The sequence below is a fragment of the Mycosarcoma maydis genome, chromosome 10, assembly GCF_000328475.2.
Source record: "Mycosarcoma maydis chromosome 10, whole genome shotgun sequence".
Taxonomy (NCBI): Eukaryota; Fungi; Basidiomycota; class Ustilaginomycetes; order Ustilaginales; genus Mycosarcoma; species Mycosarcoma maydis.
The window spans coordinates 594267-609944 of NC_026487.1; the positions used below are offsets into that span (position 1 = coordinate 594267).

The 15678-nt window shown below is 53.0% G+C and overlaps 4 protein-coding genes across 4 annotated transcripts; 1 reads left to right on the top strand and 3 right to left on the bottom strand.

Moving 5' to 3' along the window:
* Positions 1 to 572: 572 nt before the first annotated feature.
* Positions 573 to 2729, bottom strand: UMAG_11103 (60S ribosomal protein uL3; the record flags this gene model as incomplete). Its single annotated transcript, XM_011392041.1, has 3 exons — positions 573 to 1656; positions 1760 to 1836; positions 2715 to 2729. The coding sequence occupies 3 exons, from the start codon at positions 2727 to 2729 to the stop codon at positions 573 to 575; spliced, it is 1176 nt and encodes a 391-aa protein (XP_011390343.1).
* A 781-nt stretch (positions 2730 to 3510) lies between these two features.
* UMAG_03847 (nitrate reductase) lies at positions 3511 to 6462 on the bottom strand (the record flags this gene model as incomplete). Its single annotated transcript, XM_011391977.1, has 1 exon — positions 3511 to 6462. The coding sequence occupies one exon, from the start codon at positions 6460 to 6462 to the stop codon at positions 3511 to 3513; it is 2952 nt and encodes a 983-aa protein (XP_011390279.1).
* A 1194-nt stretch (positions 6463 to 7656) lies between these two features.
* UMAG_11104 (putative nitrite reductase) lies at positions 7657 to 11094 on the bottom strand (the record flags this gene model as incomplete). The annotated part of the gene is made up of 1 exon (XM_011392042.1): positions 7657 to 11094. The coding sequence occupies one exon, from the start codon at positions 11092 to 11094 to the stop codon at positions 7657 to 7659; it is 3438 nt and encodes a 1145-aa protein (XP_011390344.1).
* Positions 11095 to 13383: 2289 nt separating this feature from the next.
* On the top strand, positions 13384 to 15108 carry UMAG_11105 (uncharacterized protein; the record flags this gene model as incomplete). The annotated part of the gene is made up of 1 exon (XM_011392043.1): positions 13384 to 15108. The coding sequence occupies one exon, from the start codon at positions 13384 to 13386 to the stop codon at positions 15106 to 15108; it is 1725 nt and encodes a 574-aa protein (XP_011390345.1).
* Positions 15109 to 15678: the final 570 nt, after the last annotated feature.

Sequence of the window (15678 nt, forward strand, 5' to 3'; positions counted from 1 at the left end):
CGAGGCATTTGTAATCCACCCTCCCGAGAGATCGCGACTTGCCAATTCGTGATTCGACTTTCTCCGATTTGAGCCTCAGCTGGCCAGTGAGAAAGAGAAATTCAAAAAAGGGTAGCGCGTGCGGTCATATTCACGATTCATTGATTATTCTGCTGCCTCCGCTCCTGTTTCTTCTGTGTGCGAATTCATCCGCTTTGTTCGTCCGGCCAATTCCGTCCTTGAAATCTGAATTCGTGATTGTGAATCGTGAATCGTGACTTAGTGTCGTGACTCGTGACTGATCAGATGTAGGTCTAACATGCTGTATTTTCACAAAGTCACGAGTCACAAGTAACAGCTTCATCGCCCAAGGCGTACTTCACGTGCTCACTGGCATATCGAATGAGTGCGATCTAGTGTCCTATCTCATCAGGCACAATCTTCGATACACTTGAGAAAGGACGATAGCCAGGTAATCGCTTAGATTTTTTGGGGGTTGCAGTCATGACAGATGCAGGTGTTGTGAAAGAAAGGGGGAGGGGATGTATGCGATGAGGAATGAAAATACAAAGATATGAAAGAAAAGACAACGCTTAGGCAACGGGAGCCCTGATCTTGCGCTGGCCGAGGAAGGCGTCCTTCTCGGCGGGGGTCTGGAAGACACCCTTACCCATGGTCGACGAGGTCGAGATCCACTTGAGCGAGACGTTCTCGAGAGCACGGCGCGAGGTGTGCACCTGGAGCGACTTGCGCAGAGTGAGGACACGCTTCTTAACACCGGGGCACGAACCCTTGATCATGACAAAGTCGTTCTTGACCAGACCGTAGTGGGGGAAGCCACCGAGAGGAGTGATGGCCTTCTCAGTCGTGTCAAAGTCGGTCGATCCCGAGGTCTTGTCCTCGCCGTTCGAAATGCGGTAGATCTTCTTGCCGATCTCGGTACGGTGGTGGTAACCGTCCTGACCCGAACGAGCAACGGTGAACATGACGTTGGCCGGGTGCCAGGCACCGATACAGGCGATCTTACGAAGACCACGGTGGGTCTTGCGTGGAAGCTTCTTGGTACCCCAACGGGCGGTAACACCCTCGTAACCGTGACCCTTGGTGACGGCGATCACGTCGATGATCTCGTTCTGCTCAAAGACCGACTTGACATCAAAGGTCTTCTCAAAGTGCTCCTTGGCGAAGTCGACCTTCTCGGCGACGGAGCCACCGTTGATCTGCACCTCCATGAGGTGCGCCTTCTTCTGCTTGAGGCCAGTCTTGCGCACCTGAGTGTGGGCGAGGACACGGACAACAGTGCAGTACTTCTTGATGCGCTCGAGCTCGCGCGAGATCGAGGCGCCGTTGTTCTCGGAGTGCTTCTTGGCATAGCGGGTGAAAGCCTTCTTCTTGCTGCGGTACCAGTTCTTGTAGAAGCGACGCTTGACCTCGTCCGAAAGGTGCTCGGCCCAGACGGTGGTGAGCGAGCGAAGACCACGGGGGGTCTCGACGTAGCCAACAACACCGACGGCAACCATGGGGGGAGTCTCAATGACAGTGACGGCCTCAACAATCTCCTTCTTGTGCATCTTGGAACCGGGACGGTCAAGGTCACGAACAATGTGGGTCATGCCGGCCTTGTAGCCGATCATGGCGGTAAGGTGGACAGGCTTCTTGGGGTCATCCTTGGGGAAACTGTGTGATTGATACATCGAAGCGCGGTAAATGGAGGAAAGAGTTAGTGACCTGCAAAGAAAGCCATGTACGGATGAATGATATCTGTAGAAAAAATACTTACGCCTTGACCTTTCCGCGGTGACGGGCAGCACGCTTGCGGGGAAGGAATCCCAACGAACCGTGTCGTGGGTGCTCGAACTGTAGAGTACAACAACCATCGGACAATGCAAGCCCGGGAGATCGAGGAGCAAAGCCAAAGTAGGTGCAGTAAAGAGAGAGAGAGGGGGAAAGAAGCGAAAAGCAGGCGAACGCCAGGCTGCATCAGCAAAGCTGTACATCGACCTAAGAGCATTCTAGAGCCTCGTTTCTCCTTCGTTTCCGTCTTTGGTCGATCCGCCAGACGTGATCGCAGCGGCATGGTTTGCAGCATCGGTGGAAGGTTGAAAGTTGCTGCAGATGGAGTTGGATACTGCAAGAGGTGTGTCGATGCAGAGCGGGAGAGTCCGGCTAGAACGTTGGACATTTGAGCGTGCAAAAGGTGTTGTGTGCAACTTCGTGAACACACGATTCCTCGATGCTAAGATCGTCAAGCGCTCGGCATGCGACAGCCAGGTGCCAAACAGAATGTCTCCACGTTCCATACCACTACTATCTACTTTCTGCATCTGCAACTTTCCTACCAATCGGAAGTCATCCGATCCTTCCGTCGTTGCTGTGGCAACAGATTGCGTGCTAAACGGCTATCATGCTAGTTTGGTAAATCATGCTGCCGGACTGATCTGGCGGTGGTGGGACATGCTCAAGACGGTCGAAGGAGCGAGTGCTCTGTATGTGTTGCCCGGCTACAAATGCAAATACGAATCCTCCGTGCTCTCCAAGCTTTCCAAATCTACGGTATGGCACAGAAAAGTCTGAGCAAGTGACGATCGGATGACCATGTCTTTGACCTCTGCCATCATGTCGAACAGAGTAGTTGCACCATCCATAGACTCTCCGTCCAAATGCTGCCGGTATGCTGGAGTCGTAGCCGGGCCGCAGCCTCGTAGAGATTGGTGTCAAGTAGTCATGATATTTACCTTGCAGTGGGACATTGTGACCTGATGTGGATCTTGAGGATGTCGTAGCGAGAAGAGAGACGTGTATGTGAAACTCGACTCGAGACTAAGCTCGACCTTCGCTGGCTTGCTGTGGCTGCTCGTTTGAGTTTGCACCTCCGGGTCGAACACAGGCAGTCAATTTTGTCACCTACACTGTCTCAAGCTTGGCCATCTCGTCGGCCTGTTCGATTAGTTCTTCCTCTCGCTAGCAATGCCTCTGTGGCCTTGCCTGCTGCTTCACAATTTTGACTGCTCTCCTAGCTCGGACTGTCCAGCCAACCAGACCGTTTGAAAGTTTTTAATTGGGCTTGTAGTCGCAAAGTAGAAAAGCTTCATTAATCTCGTGATGTAATACAAAAAGCCTGGTGAAGAGAAAAATACCTGTTTTTGGCTGAAAAAGTCAATGAGCGTGGGAACTTTTCTTCTGCTGATATTCGTGATTCGCTCAATCACGCATTTCGACGCGCGAGATGGTCTTTGTGAAGTCAGGGTCTAACATGGCTTTGAGTTTCTCACGACTCGGTGCCTCTTGCCTTCGCGCTTGTTCAATCACGAATGCTCACGACTCTGTGACTCGTGACTGTGCCTCGCGCGCTCTTTGACCTCCGGGTCGAGCTGCTCTAAATCACGAATCGTGAATCGTGAATGATGGTCAAGATTGTCGCTTTTGAATCCTTTGGATCCTATCTCGACAATCAGTCAGCGCCATAACTTACAGTCACGAGTAAGTAGGTTAGGTAAGATTGCAAATAATGAGCAGAACAAACGTATGAAATCAGAAAAACACGACGCAACGTTGCAGGTCCCAGCCCAACTGCTTGAGACCGTCCGAGACAGCTTTTTCCATCGGAGGGGGACCGCAGACCAGCGCCAAAGTATCCTCGAGCTCGTCCTCCGAAGCAGGCTTTGCCGGTGGTGGTGGCAGGTGCGTCCTAAGGACATTGGCAGTGATATGGCCGCGGCCCATACTCCAGTTGGCTTCGTTTTCAGGAGTGCAATTGCTGAGCACATGCCAGACTTTAAGATTGCCTTTCAACGCTACTCGCAAGCGTTCTAGCTCTTCGCGGATCAGGATATCCTGTTCCGTGCGGTTACCGTACACGATCCAGATCTGGATGGGGTCTAAAGCAGGGCTCGAAGGATTCGAGGCATCGAGCACTTCGTCGGCGATCGCTTTGAGGGTCGACCAGATGGGCGTGATGCCCGATCCACCGGCGATCATGGCGAGCTTGCGAACGCGACGCACCGCGCTGGCGGGTTTCCAGCGGATCTGCTGCTGACCAAGATAGGTGAAGGATCCAAGAGGTCCCTTGAGTTCGATCGTCAGATCGTCTGAGGGCGAAGACACATCGATCTTTTCGAGAAGCATCGTCATCTTTCCTCCTTCGAATGCGGGTGCCGACGTAGCAGCTGCATCGCTCGGGAAGTAGACCTTGATCAAGATGTCCAAGAAGCCACGCTGTGTGTTACCACTGTATGGTGTGTAAGCTCTTTGTACCATCTCTGTCTCGCCTGTTCTTGCGTTTTTCGAACGCACACGCACGAAGACGTGCTGGCCCACGGGAAGCCCAAGCTCTTGATCTTCGCTTCCTAGAGCAAAGCGGAAGATCCTCGCATCTGGTGAGATGATTTGCTTGCTCACGAGTCGTGTAGCTCGCCATTTCTTGGGATCGAGGAACGGCTTGCTGAGATCCAAGACTTCCCCCTCCGTGGTGGCTGCAGGAGGCGCTGCATCTTGTTTCTCGAGTCTACCGAGGTGGAAATCTCGAAGCATCTTTTTGGCGTCCATCGAGTGGATTGCCATGAAATCTTCGGTAGCGTCTTCTCCGGCGACAAGACGGATCGATTGATCTCCTCCGGGGTGGTCTTTCAAGAAGCCAGTCCCGTCATAGACATGACCGTGGACGACAAACCACGGCTCAGGTCCCTCGCCATCACCGTGAGCAGCCAGATCGGCGGCCGTGATTATGGTATCAGCTTTGGATGGGTCGATCATGATCGCTTTCGGGTCCACTTTGGCTTCCTTGGCCGCGGCTAGTGTGTTCGCATCCGTTTTGCAAGACTCGACGGCCTTGGCTTCGCCAAACTGAGGATAGCGAGGGTTGAGACCAGCCTCGTTCATCCTCTGCATCCAGCCGCCAGGGGCATTGCCGGCGAGCGTCGGATGCTCAAAGCGGATCTGGTTGCCGTTCTCGCCTTCGCGATGCACAGCGACGCGGAACCACCATGAGTTCATCATCGAAGTGGCGTTCCAGTACATGTCGCGGGGCATAGTCGCCAGACCTTCGTCCAGCGCTCGAACCGAGATCACCTTGACATCCTTGGCGATGATGTCCGCTTGCACATCGACATCGAGACGCCAGAAGCACCAGGAGAAGCTCATTTCGGTGGCGCTGAGATCCAGCGTGCCAAAGTACTCGTGCCCCTGGATCGGATACATGCGGTACAGATCTTCAGGGTAGTGAATCGAGGCACACTTCCAGCTATGACCATCGTCGAGTGAGATTTCGACTCGGTGGATACGACGGCCACCGCCCGTGTACGCATAGCCTTCAAGAGGGAGCATCTGCGGACTGGACGTAGATGGTTCGGCAACATTGACGACCTGATCATGATCAGGCGAGCAGATGGCAGCATTGACGTTGAGATCGTTGATAATGTACTTTGGATCGTACCACCAGTGCATTTCGCTTCTGGCCTGATCGGCGGTCACTTCGGTGGGAAGCACCTTGTTGTCGTGAAAGTGCAGATGATGCTGGCTCTCGCGATCCGAAACTTCGATGCGCTCGAGCCACTTGACCATTCTGCCACCGATCTGACCTGGCACTACGAGACGCAAAGGGTAGCCATGATCCGGAGAGAGGTCTTCACCATTGAGACCCCAAGCGATCAGCATGCCCTTGCACCTGTCGAGCGCCCAGTTGAGTCGCTGCGAAGTGCCGTACTTTCCCTTAGGCAGCTCGTCGGCGCCCTCAAAGACGACATGTCTGGCCCGACCAGGCACAGCCACATCGTATGAAGGGAAAGAAGAGAGAAGTGGATTCTTGGGCTTGCAGTAATCGAGAATGTCGGCGAGGTAGACTCCGGTAAATAGACCCGTCGAGACACCCGCGGCGCCCCAGTTGAAACCGAGGCCTTTAGCGACCATGTTTTGCTCTTTTCGTCTGTTACCGGCACATACGAGGGTGATGGGGAGGGTGACTGTAGGAAACTTTTCCTTGAGATCCTTGATACTGAGCTCAACCTCTTGCTCTACGAGACCATGAACCTTGAGCTTCCAGTTTTCAGCTTGCTCACGAGTAACCCGCGGCGTGTCACCGTGCGAACGTACGTAAAAGAGGTTCTGAGGAGTGAGAAACCCTTTGGAAAAGAGCTCTGAGAGAGGTGCTTCGCTGTTGAAGGGATGTTTGCCAGTGAGACGGATCATGCGCTCATCTCGAGCGATCCAGTGATCCGGAGTGTTGGCGTCACTAGTCAATGGTTGCACCGCCTCCGTGGCTGGGATGGCGGGTAGGACATTCTCGTTGTAGTCCTTGCGAGGCTGAAAGGGATCGATCGACTCGATGGTCTTTGCCGCCAAGACGGTCGGACTCGAAGGCTCTGGTGTGGTAGCCGACGAGGATCGCGAGGATGCCGGTGATGACGACGATGAGAAACCTTTCAAGTCGTCCCCCTTTTCAGAGGATGTCTTTGATGATGTAGAGCTCGAGGTTGTGGAGATCGTCATCTTTCCTAACTGCTCGTGTGGTGGAAGTGAGAGAGCGATGGGGATGGGGAAAAGAAAGAATACTCAAGCCGTTTAGCTGAGCGTGAGAGAATCAAATGACGCCGAACGCTTGACCAAAATTGCGGGGAAGCAAGCTAAGATGCTGATGCCTTTGCGTTTGAATCGCACTGTTGTAAACGGTCTCAAGGAAGAGCTCGCCACTTGCGACGCACAAGCTAGCAGAAGGAGAGCAACAAGTGTGTAAGGGCTTGCAAAGTAATCGAGCGCAAACAGAGTGATCGAGACTGTTCTCACTATTCACCAAGTGACCTAACGGCGTCGCGTGGCTTCTAACGGCAACGTCGTACGCTGACGCTCAAGAAATTTGCCAGTCTCTGCGAGTGCGAGAGATGAAACTTCAGAGATGCACAGATTAGATGAGCCAGTGATTCCCAAGCCTTTCTGACCAAAGCCAGATCATTGGCTGCTCGGCGTTGTGAGCACATAATGATACTCGTGACTGCCAGTCAGTGAGACTCACGACTCTGATAAGGCTGTATCACAAATGAAAATTTTCGTGATTCGTGATTGGTGTGATTGATTCATGACAGCTGTGTTGCCTCTATGAAGAAAGTTCTTAGGCCTGATGGGTCCAGGAGATAAGAAGGCCCACCCAGATTTGTCTTCAATTGAGTGAATAAATAAATAAATAAAAACAAATTGATCGTGAATCGTGAATAGATCCAGGAACGAGCATGACGGCGATGCCTGCTGATAAGGATGGCCGCTTCCTGCACGGGACTAATCACTAATGAGCGTGCGAATCTGTGCGCCTTTGATCGCTACTCTCCCTACAACGGCATCGCTCCAATGTAAGCAATGTGATTGGTGAGTTAGCCGAGACTCGGACGACATCCCTTTCCTGCCAATGCGACATTACACCGGGATCAAGCCGTGAGCGGATTTGAATCCAAGCGGAACAGAGATTCATTTAGTCGAGAGCGCTGGAACGCGGTGCCTTTGCCGGCCGTCTCAGACGCATCTCACAGGACTCCTTGGCCTACACAAGTCAAGACAGCTTTCACAATTTCGGATCTTCGTAGACTCGTGACCGTGCTGAATCCTTGTTAAAGGTTGCATGCGTATATACAAAAGTGAAAAGAGATGCTGAAACGTAAAGCGAACCGGTTTTGTTTTGGGGTTTTTTGTTTTTTTTTACCAGTCAAGCGAAGACTGTTCACCGCACGAAGCTTTCGTTTTCTTTGCAGGTGGTGAACCTGGTTTGTTAGGACTCGAAGGGCCCTTTTCCAGTGTGTCCATGTCAAGAGGGCCGGTGATCTCGACCGAGTGAGATTGGCCACCGGCCATGGCATCCGACTCCTCAGTAGCTCGTCGAAGCATCCATTTGGACGTTGAAAGCACCGCGTCGAGCGCCTCGGTGGGAGGTAGCTTCAGATAGACGAGATCCTTCTCCTCGTCCATCTTGGCTTCAAATGTCATAATCGAATAGTCACCATCGTTGCACTTGCCACCTTCCTCATCGGCGTTGGCCGAGAGAATGTAGTTGCGCTTGTGCAGAGGACATGAGACATACTCGCGACCCTTGTCGTCTTCACCTACAAGACCGTCGGCGAGCACAAAGGCACGACGAGGTGGGCACATGTTTTGAGCAGCTCGAACACCGCGGCCAGGAATGTTCCAAACGGCGATCTGAGTGTCACCGTACTTGATGGTTGCCGAGGAGGGAGAGTCTTTCTGAGGGTCGAGGTCAGTGTACTTGCAGACGCTTCTCCATTCCCAGACCGCTTCCTTTGCCACGTCGAGGATGCTGAAGTGAAGCGGTCCTGTCTCGACCGGCCAGTCAGCAGGTCGTTGTTGGTCGCGCTCCGACATCATCTCTGATACAGGCTGTGTCTCGTCGGTGTTGACAAATTGACGGAAAGCCTTGTGGCGAGTGGGATCGCGAACCACCTTGGTCCATTCACAGTGGTAGGTGCCGACGAGCACCTCCATCTCTTTCTCGAGATCCTCGCAAATGCCCAGCTTGTCATCGACGATGACCTCCTTGAGGCCTTTGAGGCCACCGGGGAACTTCTCGATCCATCGAGCAGTACGCTCAAGCTTGTCGGCCGATCGAATGTAGAAGAGAATGAAACGGTCGAGGATCTTGATCGCTTGGCGCCGGGTAACGTCTTCAGCGATGAGCTCGGCATGACGCGGTTTAGCACCACCGTTGCCTCCGACATAGACGTTCCAGCCTTTCGTGGTGGCGATAAGTCCAAAGTCTTTGCCCTGAGCTTCGGCACACTCACGAACGCAGCCAGAGATACCTCCCTTGAACTTGTGAGGAGCTCGAATGCCCTTGTACCTCGTTTCGAGCTCGTGTGCGAGGCCGACCGAGTCACCTACACCATATCGACACCATGTGCTGCCGACGCACGACTTGACCGTTCGCAGCGCCTTACCATAGGCGTGGCCTGACTCGAAGCCAGCATCGACGAGCTTGGTCCAGATGGCAGGAAGGTCCTGCTTTTTGGCACCAAACATGTCGATTCGCTGACCACCAGTGATCTTGGTGTACAGACCGTACTCTTCGGCCACCTCACCGATCACTTTGAGGCCAGCCGGAGTGATTTCTCCGGCAGCCAGGCGCGGCACAACAGAGTAAGTACCGTCGCGCTGCATGTTGGCGAGGTATCGATCGTTGGTGTCTTGGGTCTGACGGAGTTGAGGTGCCATGATCCAGTCATTGTAGAGCGAAGAAAGGATGGAACCGATGGCGGGACGGCAGACTTCGCAACCGAGACTGTCAGCCTTCTTGCCAACGGTACTCATGACAGTGGTGAAGTCCTTGAGCTTCTTGAATTTGATGATCTGGTAGAGGTCTTGTCGACTGTAGGCAAAGTGACCGCAGAGGTGGTTTGAAACTTCGACACCAGCTTCCTTGAGCGCCTTGTTGAGAATAGATGTGCTTAGTGGCATGCAACCACCGCAGCCGGTACCGCACTTGGTTGAAGACTTCATTTCTCCGATGGAGCGAACACCGCCCTCTTTGACGCAGCGGATAAGATCTCCCTTGGTGACATTGTGGCAAGAGCATACTTGAGCCTCGTCGGGAAGGTCATCGCCTTCCTCCTCGCCTTCCTTCTTGGCGCCGATAATCAGCTCGGCAGGTGGCTTCTCGATGGCATCACCCTTGTTGCAGAGCGCAACCAGCTTAACGTAGTCTTTGACGTCGCCTACCATCATACCACCGAGAAGGTATCTGCCGTCGTTGGTGAAGATATATTTCTTGTATACGTCCGAGAAAGGATCACGATAGGTGAGGGCTTTGACCGATTTCTTGATCTCTTCAGGGGTCATCTCTACAGCCTCGGCCGACTTTGACCTCTTCGAAACACCTTTGCTGCCTGGAAGAGGCTTGCTGATCTTGCCCTGATCGGCAAAGAAGTCACCAAAGGAGGCCACGTCAACGCCCATCAACTTGAGCTTGGTAGAGACGTCGGGTGACTTCATCTTTCGCATAGCGTGGTAAGGACCTTCGGTTAGATTGAAAGCAAGAACTTCGGCCATTTCGATACCTGGAGCGATGAGGCCAAAAGTCTGCTCTTCGAACGAAGCGCATTCTCCGATAGCATAGATGTTGCGGACGGAGGTGCAGAGGGAATCGTTGACAATGAAGCCGCCTCCGCGTGCTTTGGTCTCCATACCAGGGATAGCCTTGGCGAGCTCATCCCTGGGCGTGATACCGACAGCAAAGACAAGCATGTCAATATCGAAAGGTTCATCTTCTTCGCCTTCCTTGCCGTACATGAGCATGCCTGTTAGGCGGCCCTCGTCGTTCCAGATGAGGTCGCGCACACGAGCTTGAAGAAGCACTTCGACACCGAGATCTCGGACCTTCTGTAGTACCAAGGTACCGCCCTCTTGATCGAGCTGTCGAGACAGAACCCAGCGGTTACGCTCTACAAGCACAACTTGATCGACCTCCTCGAGATCCAAGAGCGCCTTGGCGGCTTCGAGACCTAGGAGACCACCACCGATAACACCCGCTTTTCGGATGCGTCGACCAAGGGTCTTGGGCGCATCGACTGCATATGCAATGATGTCATCCAGGTCCTTGATCGTGCGATAAACGAAAGTTCCCTTGGTTTGATAGAATCGGTCGCGCGTGATGTAGGGTGGCAACGAGGCGTCCGATCCGGTGGCCAGGATGCATTCGTCGTAGCGAATCTCGTTGCCTTTTTTGGTGCGAACGATCTTGTTTTCGGCATCAATAGCGGTCACTTGATCCGAAGTGTGGTATGAGAGCTTGCCTTTGGCGTGCGAAGAGTACCAGCCGAGCTCATTGAGGTAGAGTGACTCGACAGAGCGGTTGGCAAAGTATTGCGTCAAGCCGACACGGTTGTAGGCAATGTGAGGCTCCTCTCCAAAAACGATTACCTCCCACTCGTCTCGACCGCCTTGAAGGTCATACTTGAGCAGTTTCTCGATGAAAGCAATGCCGACCATTCCGAGGCCAACAACACAGGCCCTCTTCCTGTTCTTGGCAGGGAGAACAAGCTCGGGAGTTGTAATTCCGGTGGAGCCCGATGCAGAGCTTCCTGGACCAGACGCGGTCCAAGCTGCTGTATCTGTTGGCACTGGCGCCATTGTGTGCAGAGTTCGATGGATGTAGAAGGAAGGATGAGAGGAAGGGTCAGAGGTTGATGGCGAATATCTTTGTTCGATGACACTGGAGAAGAAGGAAGAGGCGATGGGACAAGTAGGAATGAGTAAAGTGGCTAGCAAGGTACGAAGAATCAGGGTCTGAGCACTAAAAGCTTAGCTTAGGGTCTGAGACGATGGCCTCTTGCAATCTGTTATGGATAACTACAGTCGAGGGTAAAGCACGCTGTCTATGCTGAGCCTAGCTTAGATTGGACTAGACCAGGTTGGACCAGGGAAACTAGATCACAAAGGCAAAGCGTCTAACATGTTCACGGGGCTCGCCAACCAATCCGATTTTGCGCATAGACAAAGGCGGGGAATCGTCTCTGATTTGCGAGCAAGGCGGCAAGAGGCGGAGAAAGGTGCCAAAGACAGAGCAGAGACAGATAAGATCACATCTTGATGTGGCGCCTTTCTGATAACACAACAGACGTACTTACCATTCGTGATTTTTGATTTAACTTTAATGATTCGTGATTTGTGATTACTCCCCAATCATTCGTGACGAATCACGAATATCACAGAACAGAATTTGAATCGCACGCACCCAGGTTTGAAGGTTTAAATTCGCGTCGATAATGGCTTTCGGGCGATTTTCCCCAAGTCAAACAGCGCCTCGGCCTGAAGAAAGGAGAAAGCGAAATCTTATGCATGCCGAAAGATAAGAGAACGAACGAGTGAAGAAGGCCAGCAAACAACCAAGCAAGCTGCTCTCACATTCATGATTAAAATTCTGTAGTTAACGGTACAAGCTGATAAGCAGCGCCCTTTCAATCCAATGCCGCTGATTCGTTGGCTCGAATTCGTGATTGCTTTCACCAACATCGATCCAGCCTCGACGGCAAGTTGAGACGGCGTCCGCTCGTTCCCGCTGATTGGAATTGTCGTTATTCATTGTTCTTCAGAGTTGCTGCCACGAGTGAGTGGCTGTTCTACTGTCGCCGATGTCGCCGAACGTGTGAAATGCACAGAGAGAAGAGAAGTCAACCCAATCTCGCCGTCTCAGTAAGCGATAATCCCGTTTTCGTTCGGAAAGTTCGTTGGCTTGTCAGGCAAATTCACATTCCTGTACCTCTTTAGAACGAGGTTAGCCAGTTTGGAAACCAGTTGCCCTTGAATCTCGTTACTGGAGACCCGAACGCATGGCGAGTTCACACGCCACAGCAGTGCCCTACTTGTAAATTACAAGCCAGTGTGTCTCAGACAATCACACTCGCAGCAGACCTCCGAGGCGAGTCTGCATGCCTCGTCCGATTCGTTGACTCCCAACCTGCTGACCGAGACATCTCCTGATCTAGATCAATTGTCGCCATCTGATTGGCTCGCTTGGTCGTGTTCCGCTGCAACGCTATGTAACCTCTTCGTTGCGCTCCAGAGTCAGTTCTACTTTACTTTCGACTGTGAGAACGCAGGACGTTGCAAATGGTGCTCTGACTGTGTCCCGGAATATCCCCTTGTTCAAGCACAAACAGTGTCACGGGACACATTAGCGAGAGAGAGAGAGAGAGAGAGAGAGAGAGAGGCAGAAGGGAAAGAGACGTTGGAGAAAGAACGGGGAATCAACCGGGCTTCAGCGGCTTGGATTTAATCGGGGGTTGGCCGTGACTGATGTGATGCATTGTTCTTACATTGTTCTCGATAAAATCAAAGTGTCTGGAGGCGCTACGGTCTTATCTCCTTGCATCTCCTCGCTCGCACGCGTGCCATTTCAAGGCATCATTAAGAATGGCAATCTTATCTGTAATCATCGCTCTCATGTTCTCGACCCTTCTTCTGATTGGCTTTCCCGTCAATCAGCCCGTCGGGGCTTGTAAGCTTTCTGAAAGGCCGAGAAAATTCATCGTCCCTTCATCTTATCTATCACCTTCTTGGCGGTCCGGCTCCTGATGAAAGTTCCACGCGAAGATTTGCGATCCTCGGAGCCCCTCAATCAGATTCGCAATCACTTGCGTTGCTCTTCTGATCACAAAGCTACAAACATCCAATCTCACTGTTCTGTGCACGCACGCACACACACTTGCCCCTTTCGTTTTCACAGCCAGAGCTTTCCTTTCTTCAGCCTGCCTTGTCGCAGAAAGTACTAATACACAAGGTACTCCGCTTCGGCCGTAACCTTACTTGTTTGCATCCCATATCTCATCACCCCGTCCTTCATCCCCTTTGCAGCTATCCAACTGCTGCCATAGCGCTCTCCGCTGACTTGTCACCATTACGACAGTGTTAGATAGCAAGATGCGTTCCGGAACACAGAGCCTCACCGCCTCGAATGACTCCAAGGCAGACCTTGAGATCACCGAGGCAGTGGGCAATGACCAGCATCCTGGCATGGCTTCCATGCTCCGCCCCGGTACCAACACTGGTATGGTCACTTCGGAAGAATACATGACCGAAGACGAAAAAAAGACCAAGGATCTCAAGGACTTTGGTTACCACAAATTCCAGTGGTCTTCGCTGTGGCGTCCCGCGGTCATCAACCCGTTGAACGGCAAGTCGCACACTTTCCCTATCTTCCGCATTTGGGATGCCTACTCGACTGCCTTCTGGCTTTCGACGCTGGGCTTCTTTGTGGCTTTCCTCAGTTGGTTCGCCTTCGCTCCGCTCGTGCCCGAAGCTGTCAAGGTCGACCTCAAGCTGTCGAGCGTGCAGGTGACGCACTCCAACATGGCCTCGTTGGGTGGTACCGCCATTGTGCGTCTCATTGCTGGACCAGCTTGTGATCGCTACGGTCCCAGGAAGGTCATGGCCGCTCTGCTCATTCTCGGTGCTATTCCGTCAGGTATGGCTGCGCTTGTGCAGAACGCGAGTGGCCTTTACGCTGTGCGATTCTTCATCAGCATCCTCGGTGCTACATTCGTCTGCTGTCAAGCTTGGTGCTCGACGTTCTTCGACAAATCAGTCGTTGGTACCGCCAACGCCTTCTCCGGTGGCTGGGGTAACATGGGTGGTGGTGTCACCATCGCTGCCATGATCGGACTCTTCGAGCGTTACCGCCACGCCGGTCTCTCTGCGCATATGGCTTGGCGTGTATGCTTCCCCACGCTTCCTGTACCTGCGCTCATGTTTGTTGCCGGTCTGATCCTGCTCTTTGGTAAGGACCACCCGGCTGGCAAGTGGAGCCAACGCCATCAGTTCAGCGGTACCGCAATCGCGATCGCTCAAGGCGAAAAGATCGAGCTCGACTCTGCCGAGCGTGCAGAGTACGAGCGCCGCACTGCCGACAACGAAAAGGGACCTGCCAAGGCTGCTCACTTCCGCGAGCAGGACCCGGCGGACGCTGGTAAGCACGTCGCGGCTGTCGACACTGCGCAGTCGGAGCCCATTACGTTGAAGCGCTTGATGGTGATCCTCGCCGATCCTCGTGTTTGGATGTGCATCGTATGCTACTTGCTCACTTTCGGACTCGAGACCGCCATGGACGCCGCTCTTCCCGGCTTGATCACCACGCTCTTCCAGTCTAAGACTTTCACCGCTATCGACGCCGCGTATGCCGCTTCGATGTATGGCTTGCTCAACCTGTACGCTCGTCCGCTCGGCGGCGTCGTCTCAGACGTCCTCTTCTCCAAGTACGGACTTCGCGGCCGTGTCTTCTGGCTGCTCGTCACCTCGTTCTCGCAAGGTATCGCCATGATCGGTCTCGGGTTTTACTGCAACCGCTCACCCACCCTCAGCGGTGTGCTCTGGTTCATCTTCCTTATCGGTACGACTGGTTTCCTCGCTAACGGTGCCAACTACGGTATCCCTGCCATCATCTGCCCCTCGGCTATCGGCACGGTCTCGGGTCTGGTTGGTGCAGGTGGTAACCTCGGTGGTTTGCTCTACCTGGGCATCTTCCTTGCTGTACCTGGTGCTAGGCCTAAAAAGACGCTCGGTACCAAATTCTGGATCGCTGGTGTCGTCAACGCCGGTGCTGTACTTCCCTTCTTCGCTGTCTTGCTTCCAGGCAAGTACGGTGTATAAAAAAACCATCGCTTGTTGATCCGTTTTTGTACATGTATATACCTCTCACAATGGTCAGGAACTGCAAGGGATGTCTGTCACTTGTCAAAGCATTTTCATCAGGGCGACTGTCGGTCTGAGCTGCACTTCAGCACAGATTCAGGCAAAAGCATGTCACCTTTGCTTCTGGAGGCTGTGGCGATTGTCTCTTGTTAGTCAATTTTACATAGCGGTGGTGGAAATGTTGATGATTCATTGTGGTGAACATGATGGCGCAGAAAAAGTCGCTTGTTCGTGGCTTGACCCATGTTGCAGTGTCGATGTGCACCTATGTGCTGTAGAGAAGTGGGGTGTGCTCAGCGAGTCGTGAGTGCAAGCGAGTCGTGAGTGCAACACGGATATGGTCGAAGAAGCGCGGACTCGATACGGCGCACTGGTCAGTTGTAGCGCGTATCGAATCGCGGCGTCTGTCGGTCAGCACGTCGAGTGATATTGCTTGTGGCCAGCCGACCAATTGCGGACTAGCAGACCACAGCCGAGCTCTGAAGTGATGAATGACTGAGCACTGACACTTGACGTATCTCTGCTCAA